Here is a 14330-nt window from a genome sequence, read left to right on the forward strand (position 1 = left end):
GGCGGGTTCGCGGCTCCCCGATTGGCTGCGGCCCCCAAGGGGGCGGGGCCTAGAACCTGGACGCGAGGCGAGACGGAGGTGCGTCTGAGGGGGCGGGGGCACAGGCGCGACCCAGGACGGAACTCTTGTGTCTGGGTCCTTAGTCCTATTCTGGGGCTTTCCCTGGGCTTTTCTGAAGACTCAGACCTCAGGCTCGGTGTTTCCCTGTAAGGAGCTGATTTGTGTTTGTCTGCTTTGGGGCTGAAGCACATTACTGTGTTCAGTGAGCTAAACCCAGTAACTGAACTGGGACTAACTCGTTCTGTATCCTTGAGTATAATTTGCCCTTCTAGGTAGCAGATTTGCGCGTTATAGGATGGGAGAACTGCATTCCCTAAGGGAGGACAGCCTGTCTTCCGACTGGGCTGAACCTTTCTCTTGCCAAAAGTCAGGGGTGGAGTACTGGGGAGTGTAGCAGGTGGGGGAATTGATAGGCACGCCAAGACTGAACCCGTAGATTATGAGCCCTAGAGGAGACTAGGCAGGCGTTTGCTCCAGATTGCTGCCCTCTGGCTTGATGTCTATAGGTCAAGTCTGGGTCATGCTTAGCCACTTTAGGGGCTTTATTGCTAAAACGAAGAGGCACAAAGAGTGTTTGACAGCCTAAACTTTCTCTCTTAGACCAAGTGTAAACTCACCAGAGACTTAATAAAAGGATACAGTTGCAAAACATCCGAGGAAAGCAGTGTCACATAGCAGTTAACTCTAGATTAGGACTGCTTTTAGCTCCTGACTGCCTCTTACTGGATGTGTGATCTTAAATAAGTTATTTAACCTCCCTGAGCCTGGGCTTCCTAATCTGTTAAAACAGTGCAAATAATATCTACCCTATAGAATGGATATAAGAATTAAATGGGAGAATCTGTGTAAAGTGCTTGCCATTTAGTAAATGCTCAACTGACATTAGCCATTATTACGTAAGAAGCAACAAACACCCACTAACTGCATAAAATGGATGAGAAGCTGTGTAGAGAATTTTAAAGAATTTTTTTTTAAAACACAGGAAGATAACGTTTGGTCCCTCCTTCCAAGGGGCTCACATTTCTGATGGAAAAGTGAATAGAATTGGTCTCTTTCACATCTGTTACGTTAAAGTATCAGATGGGATTGGGGTGGGAGGAAGTCGTGGCAAAAGACAAGGGAGGGTGTGAATGTTATGCATTGCCCACAGTTGAGAGCAAGGGCAAAATTAGTTTCCGTAGAAATTTGCAAAAATTCTTAGTGACAGAGAAAGAAATCACCCTGCTTAGTTTTGAGCCAAATGGGGAGTAAAGAAGGGAGGGAGCTGGAGGGGACTCTGTGAAGAGGACTGGTACCCAGCAGACCATACTGGCAGCTGAGGGCCTGGTGCCTGGGCCTGCTGGGCCCCGACACCTTGATTACACATCTGCTCCCAGGTCCCTCTCTTCTGGTGGGAACTCCCTCTGTGACTGGGGACCCCTGAGGAAGAAGAGCCGGCAGGAGGCTCATTGGTCCTGTGGCTTGTTGAATTTTGTAATTGTCATTATTAGACCTGAAAAATCAATGTTTGCTCTTCGCAGATATGTGCTGCCAGGCATGAAGTGTGAGGGGTTGTAGTTTGCATAAGGCCTCACAAAAGTGCTAGTACTTTGATGTTGACAGCTTACTCTGAGGGATCCTAGGGCAAGGGTTCAAACAAAAATGTAACAGCCAAGCCGACTGGATCTTTATTTCAGCAGGTTAGCTCATTGTCCTCCCAGTAGGAAAATCTTCTTGAGAAACCAAAACAGTACCAAAAGGCTGCCTTCATAAAAGGAAATAGTGGGGCTGTTCTAGATGAATATGATCAACAACTTTGAAAGATTAGGTCTTCCAAAAGGATGCTGATGAATGCCCAGGGCCTCACCAGCAGATACATCTCTGTTTTCCAATACAACTTTCTGCAGTGATGGAAAAGCTCCTTCCGCTCTGTCCAATATGTAGCCACATACGGCTGTCGAGTGCTTGAAATGTGGCGACTCTGACTGAGGAACTGAATGTTTCATATTACTTAATTTAAAAACTGGTCATGGATTCAGTTATTGGAAAACCTTTAAATATGTTTGGAACAACTTGGCTGCACAAACCTATTTTTTCAAGTGTAAGTTTTATGAAATCTAAATACAGATGTATTTCTAATGAAAATTTTGTTTCTAAATTGAGCTGTGTGAAATACATAGCAGATTTCAAAGACTAAGTATGAAAAAAAGAACTCAAAATACTTCACTAGTACTTTTTTTATATTATTACATGCTGAGATGGTAATATTATAGATATATTGGGAAAAATAAAATATATTAAAATTAATCTCACTATGACTTTTTTTACTTTCTTTACTATGACTTTTAGAAAATTCAAAATGATAAATGTGGCTTCTGTTACATTCCTATTGGACAGCGTCAGTATGCACACAATAAATGTTCTTTAAATGCAGGAAGAGAAGGACCAAGTAAACTCTTGCCTCCTTCCAATCCAATTTCCCTTCAGTAGGGATTTTTTTTGGAATAATGCAGATCTAATCATGTCACACATTCCCCAACACAAACACTGACAACATTTTATTGACCCACCTTTGTTCTTGGCATAAAACAGCAAATCCCCAATTTGTTCTTTCAGGCTTAGCAGAGCTAGACTGACCTCCCCTGCCTGGTCTCAAACCAGCCACACTGGACACCTTTGATTCCTTGACCTAGCAGCCTTCTTCCTGCCTCAGGGCCTTTTCACAGGCTGTCCCACAATCTTTATGCTCCCACTATTATCTCTTTTCCCTTTCAGATCTCTGCTCAATCCTCACTGCCTCAGGGAAGGCTTTCCTGCCTCCTAGAGAAGGGGATTTCCTCTCTTTACAGCCTGCTTCTTCAAAGCATTCACTATAGTTATAATTGCACGTTCTTAGTGATTCTTTTTCTTTAAGGAATTTTTATTTATTTTTATTTTTTTTAAAGATTTTATTTATTTATTTGACAGAGAGAGAGCACAAGCAGGCAGAGGGAGGGAGAAGCAGGCTCCCCACTGAGCAGAGGGCCAGATGTGGGGCTTGATCCCAGGACTCTGGGATCATGTCCTGAGCTGAAGGCAGCTGCTTAACCAACTGAGCCACCCAGGCGCCCCTGTTAGTGATTCTTTGATTAGTGTCCTTTTCCTTCACTAGACTGCAACTCCTTGAGGAATTTGTCTGATTTTGCTCACCAGTATGTCCTCAGCACTTAACATCACAGTGCTTGAACAAATTAGGAAGTTAATAAGAATTTGCCCAATGAACAAATGAACAAACTGATCTGGACGTCCTCTGCCCTACACTACTGTGGAGAAATAGACAAATTCTTTACTCTCCTCCTTTTTGTAATCAATATTTATTAACAGGCACAAAAAGCATCATTTTAGAGCCCAGCACCTTCTCAGGGTCAACCCACTGCTCTTTCCTGGGTTAGAAGAGTTCATGCATGGTCAGCCAGGAAGGGCTGCATTCTAAATCAGTAAATAGGGAGACACCCTTAGCATTTAGCTGAGATCAAAGCAGCCCTATCAGTAAGTAACACGTTTGAAAGCCATTTCCGGGCCAGGTTGGGCAGATTGTCCTGCTGACTAATTTCATTTAGAAGAGTTGGTTCTCAGTTCATGGTGCATTCTGTTTGAAGAGAGCAGCTCCTTGGGCTCTGACTGCTCAGCCTGTTTTAGATCCTTTTAAATTAATTTTCAGTCTGTGGGGTTATTAAAATGTTTCATTTATATCCAGAGTATTGGTATGTAATTCAATCATTTTGTTTCCCTGCTGAAGAATGCATCTCTAGTAAAGTCCCCACTGCCACTGAGGCATGGTATAAGGAGGTAAGAACATGGAGTCCAGAGGCAGACTGCCTGTGTTCACACCCTGGCTCCACTCACTGTGAGAACCTGGGCACTGCTTAACCAAACTAGGCCTCAGTTTCCTCATCTGTAAAATGGGGATGATAAAATAGTCCTTACCCCATAGGATAGGGCAGTGGAAGGATTGAATGAGACAAAATAAAATGCTGAGGGTAGCGTCTGGCACATAGTGAGCAATCATTAGATGTTAGTTGTTATTAACAGAGCAAACTAGTCTCTCTGAGCAGTGCCCGCCTGCCTGCTTAGGCTGGCTGCTCCACCGTTTCACCTCACACGTGATGTTCCGCCAACATTGAATGGCTTGAAGTTTCTAATGCTCACCACGTGTATTTGTTTAATTCTATTTCAGATCATACATATGTCAGTTCAACCATTAATACACACATCCCCAACTTAATAATTTTTTGATCTTACGGTGGTACAAAAGCGATATACATTCAGTAAAGACCATATTTTAAATTGTGATCCTTTCCCAGGCTGGTGCTGTCTGGTACTATCCTCTTTCACAATGCTGGGCAGGCGTAGCAAGCCACAGCTCCCAGTCAGCCACACCATCACCAGGGTCAGCAACCCATACAACTTACAACCATTCTGCTCCCATATAACCATTCTATTTTTCACTTCCAGTACTATACCCAATACATTTCATGAGAGAGCCAACATTTTGTGTTAAATGATTTTGCCCAACTATAGGCTCATGTAAGTGTTCTAAGCATGTTTAAGGTGGGCTAGGCTAAGTAAGCTGTGATGTCTGGTAGGTTAGGTATATTAAATGCATTTATGATATTTAATGCATTAAATATAAATATCAACTTACAATATTTTCAACTTAGGATGGGTTTATTGAGATGTAACCTCACTGTAAGTTAAGGAATTCTGCACTCAATCCACCTCCTCCAGGAGCCTACCCTGCTTGCCCTCGCCTGCCCTCTATCACTGCATGCACCTGAATGGGCTATAATTAACTGTGAGCTTCTTGCAGAGAGGACATGTGTCTTATTCATCTTTGTAGTTAGCATTGTGCTTGGCATCAAATAGACTTCCACTAGCTGTTAGCTGAATACAGGCCCATGTCCATAAATGAATGAAGACTCTTACAGAAGGATAATTGGGAGCATTCGTCTATCAAACATTTTGATGAGAAATTGTTGTTTTACATAAAAGTGAGCACAAGGCTTAACATGATTCCACTTTTCCCTGGTCTTTCTTTTTTTTTTTTTTTCTAGGTTTATTTTAGAATATGTTCATAGTGAGTTGGAGAAGTTCGGATTCATTCCTATTTTGTGTTTAGCTCCTCAATTGCCTTGTAATGACAATATAATGGTGGCAAGTGTTATAAAATACCTTGTCCCCTCCTGCCCCCCATGTAGACTTAGTCACTAACAGGTGCTTTTTTTAAAGAAACAAAATTTAAATATACTATATATTAAGTTATTTAAAAGTAACATCTACTGCTATGCAAAACCCTATAATTAAACTACCAAAAAATAGTATTTTTGTTCTAAAAATCCTTTTAGTTATCAACTGAAATACTTCTTAAAGAAGTATTTCAGGAAAGAGATCTTAACAATGGACCCTCTGTGCATGCCAGTTTGAAAATTGCTGTTAGGTAATACCTAAGATTCTGCAAAACTGAAATTGGAATAAGATATTATGAATTTATCTTCATTTCTCTTCCACTAACCCCTCTTTCCAATCCTATTACTTTGCTCCTCACATCTAGATTTTTCGCTAAGACTCTCCTCTCTTCTATTTCTTTTTCTCTGCCAAAAGCAGTAAATGATAGACACGTGAGACCTGGCTTGTGGTCCCCACTAGATGTAGAGCTCCACCAGGTCAGAACTTGGGCTTATTCTCCACTGAAGCCCCAGCACAGACCCCCCCCCAACCCCCCAGAAACATAGAAACAGACCCACACACATCTACACATCTCATATATGACCCACGTTTGGAGAAAGGACAAACTTTTCAATAAATGGTACGGAGCAATTGAATATCCATATTTGAAAAAAATGAAATGTGACCTCTGACCTTGAACATGACACATAATCAATTACAAGTGGAATATAAATCTAAATGTGCACGATGAGGGGCGCCTGGGTGGTGCAGTCAGTTAAGTGTCTGACTCTTGGTTTCGGCTCAGGTCGTGATCTCAGGGTCATGAAATTGGGCTCTGCGCTCATGGCGGAGTCTGCTTAAGGAGTCTCTCTCTCTCCCTCTGCCCCTCCTCTTCCCCCATCTCTATCTCAAAATAAATAAATAAATCTTAAAAAAATAATAGATGTGCAAGATGAAACAAAATGCTTCCAGCAGGTAATATTGAAGAATAGCTTCATGATCCCAGGGTAGGAAAGGATTTCTTAATATGAAAAATATATTAATCATAAAGGAAATATTGATAAATTCAATTTATTTAAACTACAACCCACAAAGGAGTAGTATTAAGTACATAAACAACTCCTGCAAATTTGTGAGAAAAACACAGAGAACTCAAAAAGGAAAATTGGCAAAAGATTTGAACATGCACTTCGCAAATTAGGACAGGTAAATATGAAAAGGTATTCAACCTCATGAGTAACCTGAAAAACACAAATTAAAACTCCAGTGGAATACTATTTATAAGCTCACTGGGCGGGCAAACATGGGAAAATCTAATACTGCCACCTATATGAGCAGGAGTTCTCACACACTGCTGATGAAACTTTAAATAGTACAACCACTGGGGAAAACAATTTTTTTTTTTTTTTAAAGATTTTATTTATTTATTCATGAGAGACAGAGAGAGAGGCAGAGGGAGAAGCAGGCTCCCAAGGAGCAAGGAGCCTGATGCGGGACTCGATCCCAGGACCCTGGGATCAGGACCTGAGCCGAAGGCAGACGCTTAACCATCTGAGCCACACAGGCGCCCTGGGAAAACAATTTTTAAATTACCCACTAATTCTGTAGAAATGCATACTCCCTTTGATACAACAATTCCACTCATAGGTTAGATCCTTAATGTGTTCATGCACATGTGTAGCAGGAAATATGCGCAAGCATGTTCACAGTAGCCCTTTGTAATAGCCCCTAACTCTGGATAATCCAATGTCCATCAAAAGTAGAGTGGATTAATAAAATGCGGTACACTCACACAATGAAATGCTAGATAGCAAAGAGTAAACAAAGTAGTTAGACGGATGGATCTCAAAATGTAATGTTGTAGGAAAGAAGCCAAAACACAAAACAATTCATACTATATGATTCCATTTCTACAAAGGTCATAATATAGCAAAGAATTCATTCTGTATGAATATATATATGTGTGTATTATATACATAGGTTTGTATATGTTTGTATACAAAATTTGTAATATATAAAATAATTCATATTATCATATAAAGGTCCTAATCAAGGGGGTAAACATTATAAAGAACAGAAATTATTACCATAAAAATCAAGAGAGTGGTTACCTCTGGGGGGCGGGGGGAAGAAGGTCAATGTGACATATGGGATAAACAAGGGGCTTCTGGAGTGCTGGCAATGTTCTCTATCCTGACCTAGATGTTAGTTTGTTAAATGGTCACATTTATGTTCTATGAATTTTTCTGTAATATGTTTCACAATGAAAAGGAGAAATGGGGGGAAGGAAAAAGAAAAAAAAGGAGAAATAAAAATCAGCTAAACAAAATAAACATAATTTTGCTTATATTCCACCAAAATATAGACTATTTAGTCTAATATAGTCTCTTCAGTCAATAATGTATATAGCATTGTTCACTGGTTGTTTATATAAGCAGTTGAGGCGCTCGCGGAGACAGAATTCCATGCTTTTTCAATGCACTTGAAGTGTTTGCTTACAAATGGTCTTTTCGGGTGTGTGTTCAAAAGTAGAAAGAAACCCTGTGCTCCTTTGCCCTAAGTTTTTAGCCTTTTCTTCTGAACACAGTAAGATCCTGATTTAAAGCCAACTTGCATTACAGGAAATGCTACAAAATCACATACCAGCATGAGCGTCCGGCTGTGTACGTGTGTGCCTCAGTGCATGCTCTGTGCGTAGGCCCCACACTAAGACCTTCATCTTATGACAACTTTACCTCGCAGATTAGATAACTACAGAAGGGGGGGTGGTGGTTAGAAACTTGTAAGGTGACATAGCTCAGAAATGGTGAAGCAGGGACCCATCCTCAGGTCTGGCTGGCTACTAACCCCAGGCATCTTCTAGGGATCTTACTCATCAGGCTACACCACCTAACACACCCTCAGGGTCACAGAGATTCTGTAGTCAGGCTCCTCTGCACATTCCCCCTGGGCCCATCTGTGCACTTCCTAGTAAAAGTCTGTTTAACCAAAACCCCCCACCCTCCGTATCTGATCACTCTTGATACCTGATGGGGTTTCTCATCCTCCCCGATCACCCAGCTGATGTCTGGTCATCCTGATCTACCTTCAGCAAAAATCCTGTTAGGTCTGTTTAACCAAAACCGCCTTTCCCCCTGATGTTTCTTCCTAGTAACTTTGCATCCACTGGCCCCCTCACTGACTATAAATTCACACTTGCCCATGCTCTACTCCGAGTTGAGCCCAATCTCTCTCCTCCACTACAAAATTCATTGCAGTGGTCCCTATATCTATTGCGATGGTCCCCTTCCCTTGAATAAAGCCTTAGGAAGGGAAGACACTGCTGGGGGTTAGCTCTGAAAAAATGGAGAGCCATTTCTCCATTTCCATTGAAGATTGTTAGCAGCTTTTGATGGAGCAGGAAATCCTAAGTGCCCAGCTGTCATCTCTTAAGGATTTTTGAAGAAATCCTATGCTGAATCCTTTTGTAAGGCAAAAGATCAGCCCTCAGTCCACCCAATTTTGCAAACCCTCTGGATTGGGTTTACTTGCAATAAACTCAGTTATTCCTCTGCCATCCAACAGGGGGCACCCTTGAACTGATTTTCTTTTTTTTTAAACATAAGTGGTTGCTGAGTAGGTGTGTTCAACAGCATGAGAGAAGAAACAGCAAAAGTAAAAAAAAAAAAAAAAACCTAATTAAAGTTTTAAAACTCCATGAAGCTCAGAAAAGAATGAAAAGGGGAGGCTGAAAACCAATCAATTCGGCTTCACGATTTTTGGCTAAAAGGCAGCAGTGTCCTGGTGGTCTCCTGACCTGGCCGCATTTATTAGCGCCAACCCACTTCGGTTTCATTTGTTGCACATAATGATTTTTAGTTGAGGTTTGGTCCTTTTCGCTTCCACACTTCTCAATTCATAAGCGGGTGCGGCAGGCGGGGGCCTCGGGAGTTGGGGTGTCAGTTTACACGTAGCCTTCAGTACAGGATCCGTCAGAGATCCACCCATTTGCCTTTCCCCCTGCGCTCGGGACTGGAGAAATCTGCCTTCTTCACCGCCCCCCCGCCCCCCCCCCCGCAACCACCACGCCCTCCCCCTGCGGTGCGGCGCGCGCGGAGCCCCAGCGCAGACCCGGCTCAACTCCGTTTGCTGGAACTTGTTTTCTGCCCAGGAAGAGCCATGCTTCGGGTGATAGTGGAATCTGCCAGCAATATCCCTAAAACGAAATTTGGGAAACCGGATCCCATCGTTTCTGTGGTTTTTAAGGGTAAGGAAAGTTTTCTTCCTTTTCTCAGGTCCTGTTGTGGAATGTGAAGCCTCGTGGGTCACACCTTTGACACTAAAGCGAAGCCTCTCTGGCTTTTACCTGTGCAGGTGAGGGGAGAGGACCCATTTCCGTGGAAGGCATTTCATTTTCCCCCAGGGTTTTGAGACGCATTGAATGACCGGAAGTTTTAACTTTAATAATGTGATTTCTGTAAGCCCGTGTAGGGAAAAATTTGTTGATCCCCAAGTTTTAAGTCTCAAAAAGGCCTGTGTTGGTTCAAAGTAAGTTTCGGCAGTCTTGTATGCATTTTTATTGTCTGTCTTTTCAAGAAATGGGTGACAGAGGGAAAAGTGCAGTTGCGTTGTTCCAGGTACCATTACTCCATAAAACAACCCACTCATTGCCGCTTCCTCACCGGATTTCTGGGAGCTGGGGTGAGGTTATTATTTCGGATTAGTTTGTTTTCATGTTGTTTTGTGCCGTTTTGTAATTGTTCTTCATCTCTCCAACTTGGAGAGTGTGTGTTCCATAGCTTTTAAATTGCTCATAGAGGAAAGAGCTCCGAACAAAGCAAGTCTGTGGTTTGGGCATCTACTTTGGTCTTGCTGAATAACCTTGGGCAAGTGACCTCATTTCTCCGGATGTCAGTTCTCTTTTCTGTAAAAACAGTGAGGAGGGTTTAGATTAGATCATCTTTACAAGGCCTACTGTAATTCCCAAAAGTGTATTCTTTTATGACACTGGATTGCAGTGGAGGACAGGAGTGGCTAGTTGTGACGGCTTACTCCCAGGCATTGTAAGTGATCCCAGTTTGGGCCTGGGAGATGTGTCTAAATCTGAGTTTAGGAGCTTTATCATTTTCTGTTTGTTCGAGGTCACTGGTAGATGGCCAGCTCACTTCTGGCAGGAGGGATGAGAGCCAGAGGGGAAGACAGAGAAAGTAGGAGCCTTGATGGGCAAGGGGTTCCTGACCACGCCTCTGACCACACCTCCAACTTTTCTCTCTTCCTCCAGGAACCAACTACTCCCTTCCAGTTTCTGGTATATCTATGCCTTTCTCCTTTCTTTTGTCTATTTTATCTATTTCTCTTATCAAAACTTTCTCTATAAGGATGAGCAAGAAAATGAAAGAAATGAAACCCAAAGCTGTCAGATGGTTGTTTAGTTAAAAAAAGAAAAAAGATTAGAGGGCAAAAGTTCAATTCTTAAAAGACAATGTGATTTGAGAATCTGGTTGGTGAATATCATGTAGTCATGTTATGACAATGTTCACTTGCACGCATTAGTTGCTTTTAAGTCTTTTGTTTATCCTTGAAGTGATTGCATAATAGGGACATAACATGAAAAGTTTGTACCTTCACCATTGACATGTAAAGACATGTAAAAATATATTGGGTTCAACCTGGTGATGTCATTATTTGAGGCAAGTCATACAGATTATAGAGGAATTAGAATTTAATACTGGATTGAAATCTGACTTATATTTTGTCTTCAATGTATATTCAGCATTGGTCAAAACTTTCAAGTGACTAAAAATATGCCTGAGGCTATCAACATAAAAACTCAGTGGAAAGTGGAAAACTTCAGTTAAATTGGGCAAATGTAGTCTCTCCAAATAATTATATTTACTAGATCATTTAAACTTGAGTCTCTCTTCCAGTCTCCTTTGGTTGTGCAAACTGGGTGGTAAAGTCAGGCAGTCATTCGTCTGACAAGCAACCTGACAGCAGAAACAACTCTGAGCTCAGAGTAGGAAAGCGCAGACTCTGGCTGATATTTCCTAAATGACCCAGATTTACCACCCAGGCCTCCAATTTCTGAGCTGTGGAATGAAGGAAACTGATCTCCTCGAGGTTCCTTCTGGCTACAAAATTTTATCATTTTATAGTTCCATGTATTGCTCTCACCAAGATGTGGAAGGCAGAGCCTCAGGTACTGGAGCAGATACTGGAACAGAAATGGCCTATTTCTCGCTCTCAATCTCTTTCATAGTTTTATTTTATTTTATTTATTTTTTATTTTTTATTTTTTTTAAAGATTTTTTATTTATTTATTTGACAGAGAGAGAGATAGCGAGAGAGGGAACACAAGCAGGGGGAGTGGGAGAGGGAGAAGCAGGCTTCCCGCCGAGCAGGGAGCCCGATGCGGGGCTCGATCCCAGGACCCTGGGATCATGACCTGAGCCGAAGGCAGACGCTTAACGACTGAGCCACCCAGGCGCCCTCTCTTTCATAGTTTTAAACACTGGTGCCGGCAGACCCTTTCCAGGTGTGCCTCCCAGTTTTGACACTGTGTATAATTAAGTAACATTAAGTGCTGACAGAACTAAGGATGCTTATTACAATGATATGTCTATCCGAGGGAGCAGGGAGTAGAGCTGGATGCGCTTCACGGTATGATGTGGAGGGGTGAAGTGTGGAGAGTAAGAGGTAAAAGGCCCTAAGAGAAGATCAAAGAAAGCCCCCATGTTTACTGAAATGTGTAAAATACTAACCTTTGAGTACATAAAATGGCAAGGTCAGGGCAAAAACCAATTCTCCTCCAACTCCAAGATGGTAGGAAGAATGTCCCAGTGACGGGTGTTGGGGGTGATGACTATATAGACCCCGAGGCCCCGTGAGACTGTAGTTACACTGTAGTAGAGAATGTGCTGCACGGCCAACCAACTGGTTTAGAGTTCAGCTCAGTCTGTTGTGTTCCAGGCTCTCCTGAGGTTGACTACCGAACTTAGGACCTGGTAGGAACCAGGAGGATTTGGGAGTTACTGGAGTCCCTATTGAGACAACGTCATGGATGTTTCGCAGTGCAGGAGTAGATTATGAAAACCATGAATCTTATTTGATTTTTCACATCACTGGGGTGCACCAGCTTCTGGAAGCGAGCTCCTAAGGCCAGAGCACTTGCAAGCTAGAGGTGGCCATTCTCTCTTGCGTTCCATGCAGACAGCCAGGCTGTGAAGCTGAATCTGCCTGAGATGCCTGCAGCTTCTCTCAACTCCAAGACGTCATGATGCCTCCAACACATCAGGCTTAAAATTTGTTTAAAAGTAATATTTAAGACATTTTTAAATAAAAAAATAATGCAATGTAAGAACAAAACAAACAATCCAGAAGGGATTATACAACTCAAAAGTAAAAATCCTCACCACATTCCTCCTATTCTTTCTTTCAAGCCACTCTTACTACCTAGGAGTAACTAGTCAGAAAGGTTTGATTTGGATTCTTCTTGACTTTTTGCTTCCGACATGTAAGTTGTTACAACAGCTCCTCGTTAGCCGTGTTCCTGCTGCAGTGGACTTGCTCTCGCAGTGCATATCTTTGTGAGTGTGTGCATTTCTGAAGGACAGATTCTTTTTGTTGTTGTTGCCTTTTTGTGTTGTGTTGTTTTTTGGTTTTTGGCTTTTTTCTTTTTTCTCTTAAAGATGGTTTTGCTGGTTATTGCTATGGATTTCCATTTTCCCTTTGGCTCAACTCTTGCTTTGGTGTCAAATCTTTTAGCATTAGATTGATGGAGAGGAAATTTTCTTGCAGTCCTTAATATTGCTATGCTTTTACAATGTGACAACATTGCATTCATATGAAACATCCAGCTCCTAGGGTGCATAGTTGTTGCAACGATAGTATTTTTCTCATTCCATCCTTATGATATTGTCCATTTCATTAGCCAGAATTTTCTGTTCTGGTCTTGTGTAGATCATTGACTTGCGAAAGGGCTATTATTCAGATGGTCACCAAATAATTGTCACATTATTACCTATTTTTCCAGATACCTGTAATTTCATTTGGGCATGTTTTTGGAGTGAAATCCTAGATATTTCTAGGACCTCCTTTTAAAGAGCTTATCAACTTTGTAGTCTTAAGGAAGCCACTTGACCTCTCTGAGAATGCTTTCTTTTTCTTCTTTTGAAAAATGGAGTTTTAATGGCTTATCTGAAAGGGAGTAGATCTGTAGAGATATCCCAAGGCTGGGATTTATGCAATAGAGAATTTTCTGACTATTTTAAGCAAAAAAGCAGTTTGCTATTTGAAAATTTACAGTTAGATTTTTTAAAATAACCTTTTAAATAAGCAGAAAAGCTATGGAATTCCATTTAAGAAGGATGAAGCATGATGGGGGAAAGATCCAATGGGTCTCATTCACTGTCATCTGTGAAGGCATCTGGGGAGCAGCCCACATGGTGACTTGGTTTATCCAGATACACCATTGGACTAGTCAACAAGATTCCCACAGGCTCAACTAACAATCATGCCATGTTGATACTCCCATAGAACCACTGTCCTGCATTTACTAAACACTCAAGAAAGCAGAAGTGTTTAATCTACTGAGTCGTTTCCCTCACTTCTGGGAGTACAGAGCTTGGAGAATCACCACCTAAGGAAAGTGGCCCCACTCTATTGAATGAAGCATGGGAACTCTCAGAGGTATACTTCCCAAAGGCACATTTTACAGGCTCTCAGTCATTTACAAAACCACAGGTGCCTTTTAAAAATGAATTAATGTGGTTTGTTTTTCTTCCCCTCTTCTACAACATCTCTTACATACATGCATGCCCTCAAGGCATACCCAAAGTTGCTGGTATTTGCTGGTTTGGGTTTACTGGTGAGTTTCTCCATCCCCATGGGATTTGGCCCTGCCAAAAAGGAATGAGATTTTTATATCCTCTCCAACCCCTAGCATATTGTCGATGTTGAGCATACATTTTAGATGTTGACCATGGAAGCAGAGCTGGCAGGAGATTTGAGACAGCTTAGTGCAATAAAGTCATTGATTCTTGGTCCTGAAGGGGACCATCAGAAGTCTGCCAATCTCCCTTCTTTCAGGAAGAATTAAACTTAATATT

General features: G+C 41.8%; 1 protein-coding gene across 3 annotated transcripts in view; it reads left to right on the forward strand.

Moving 5' to 3' along the window:
- Positions 1 to 9324: 9324 nt before the first annotated feature.
- MYOF (myoferlin) overlaps positions 9325 to 14330 on the forward strand; it is a 158085-nt gene continuing 153079 nt past the window's right edge. For all 3 annotated transcript variants that reach the window (XR_013449672.1, XM_078077354.1, XM_078077355.1), the window contains exon 1: positions 9325 to 9490. Coding sequence is in view for 2 of the 3 variants with exons in the window: in XM_078077354.1 (XP_077933480.1) it covers positions 9403 to 9490 (88 nt within the window). In the remaining variant the exon portion in view is untranslated. The remainder of the gene's footprint in view (positions 9491 to 14330) is intronic.

The sequence above is a fragment of the Halichoerus grypus genome, chromosome 7 (genome assembly GCF_964656455.1).
Source record: "Halichoerus grypus chromosome 7, mHalGry1.hap1.1, whole genome shotgun sequence".
In the NCBI taxonomy this organism is placed as follows: Eukaryota; Metazoa; Chordata; class Mammalia; order Carnivora; family Phocidae; genus Halichoerus; species Halichoerus grypus.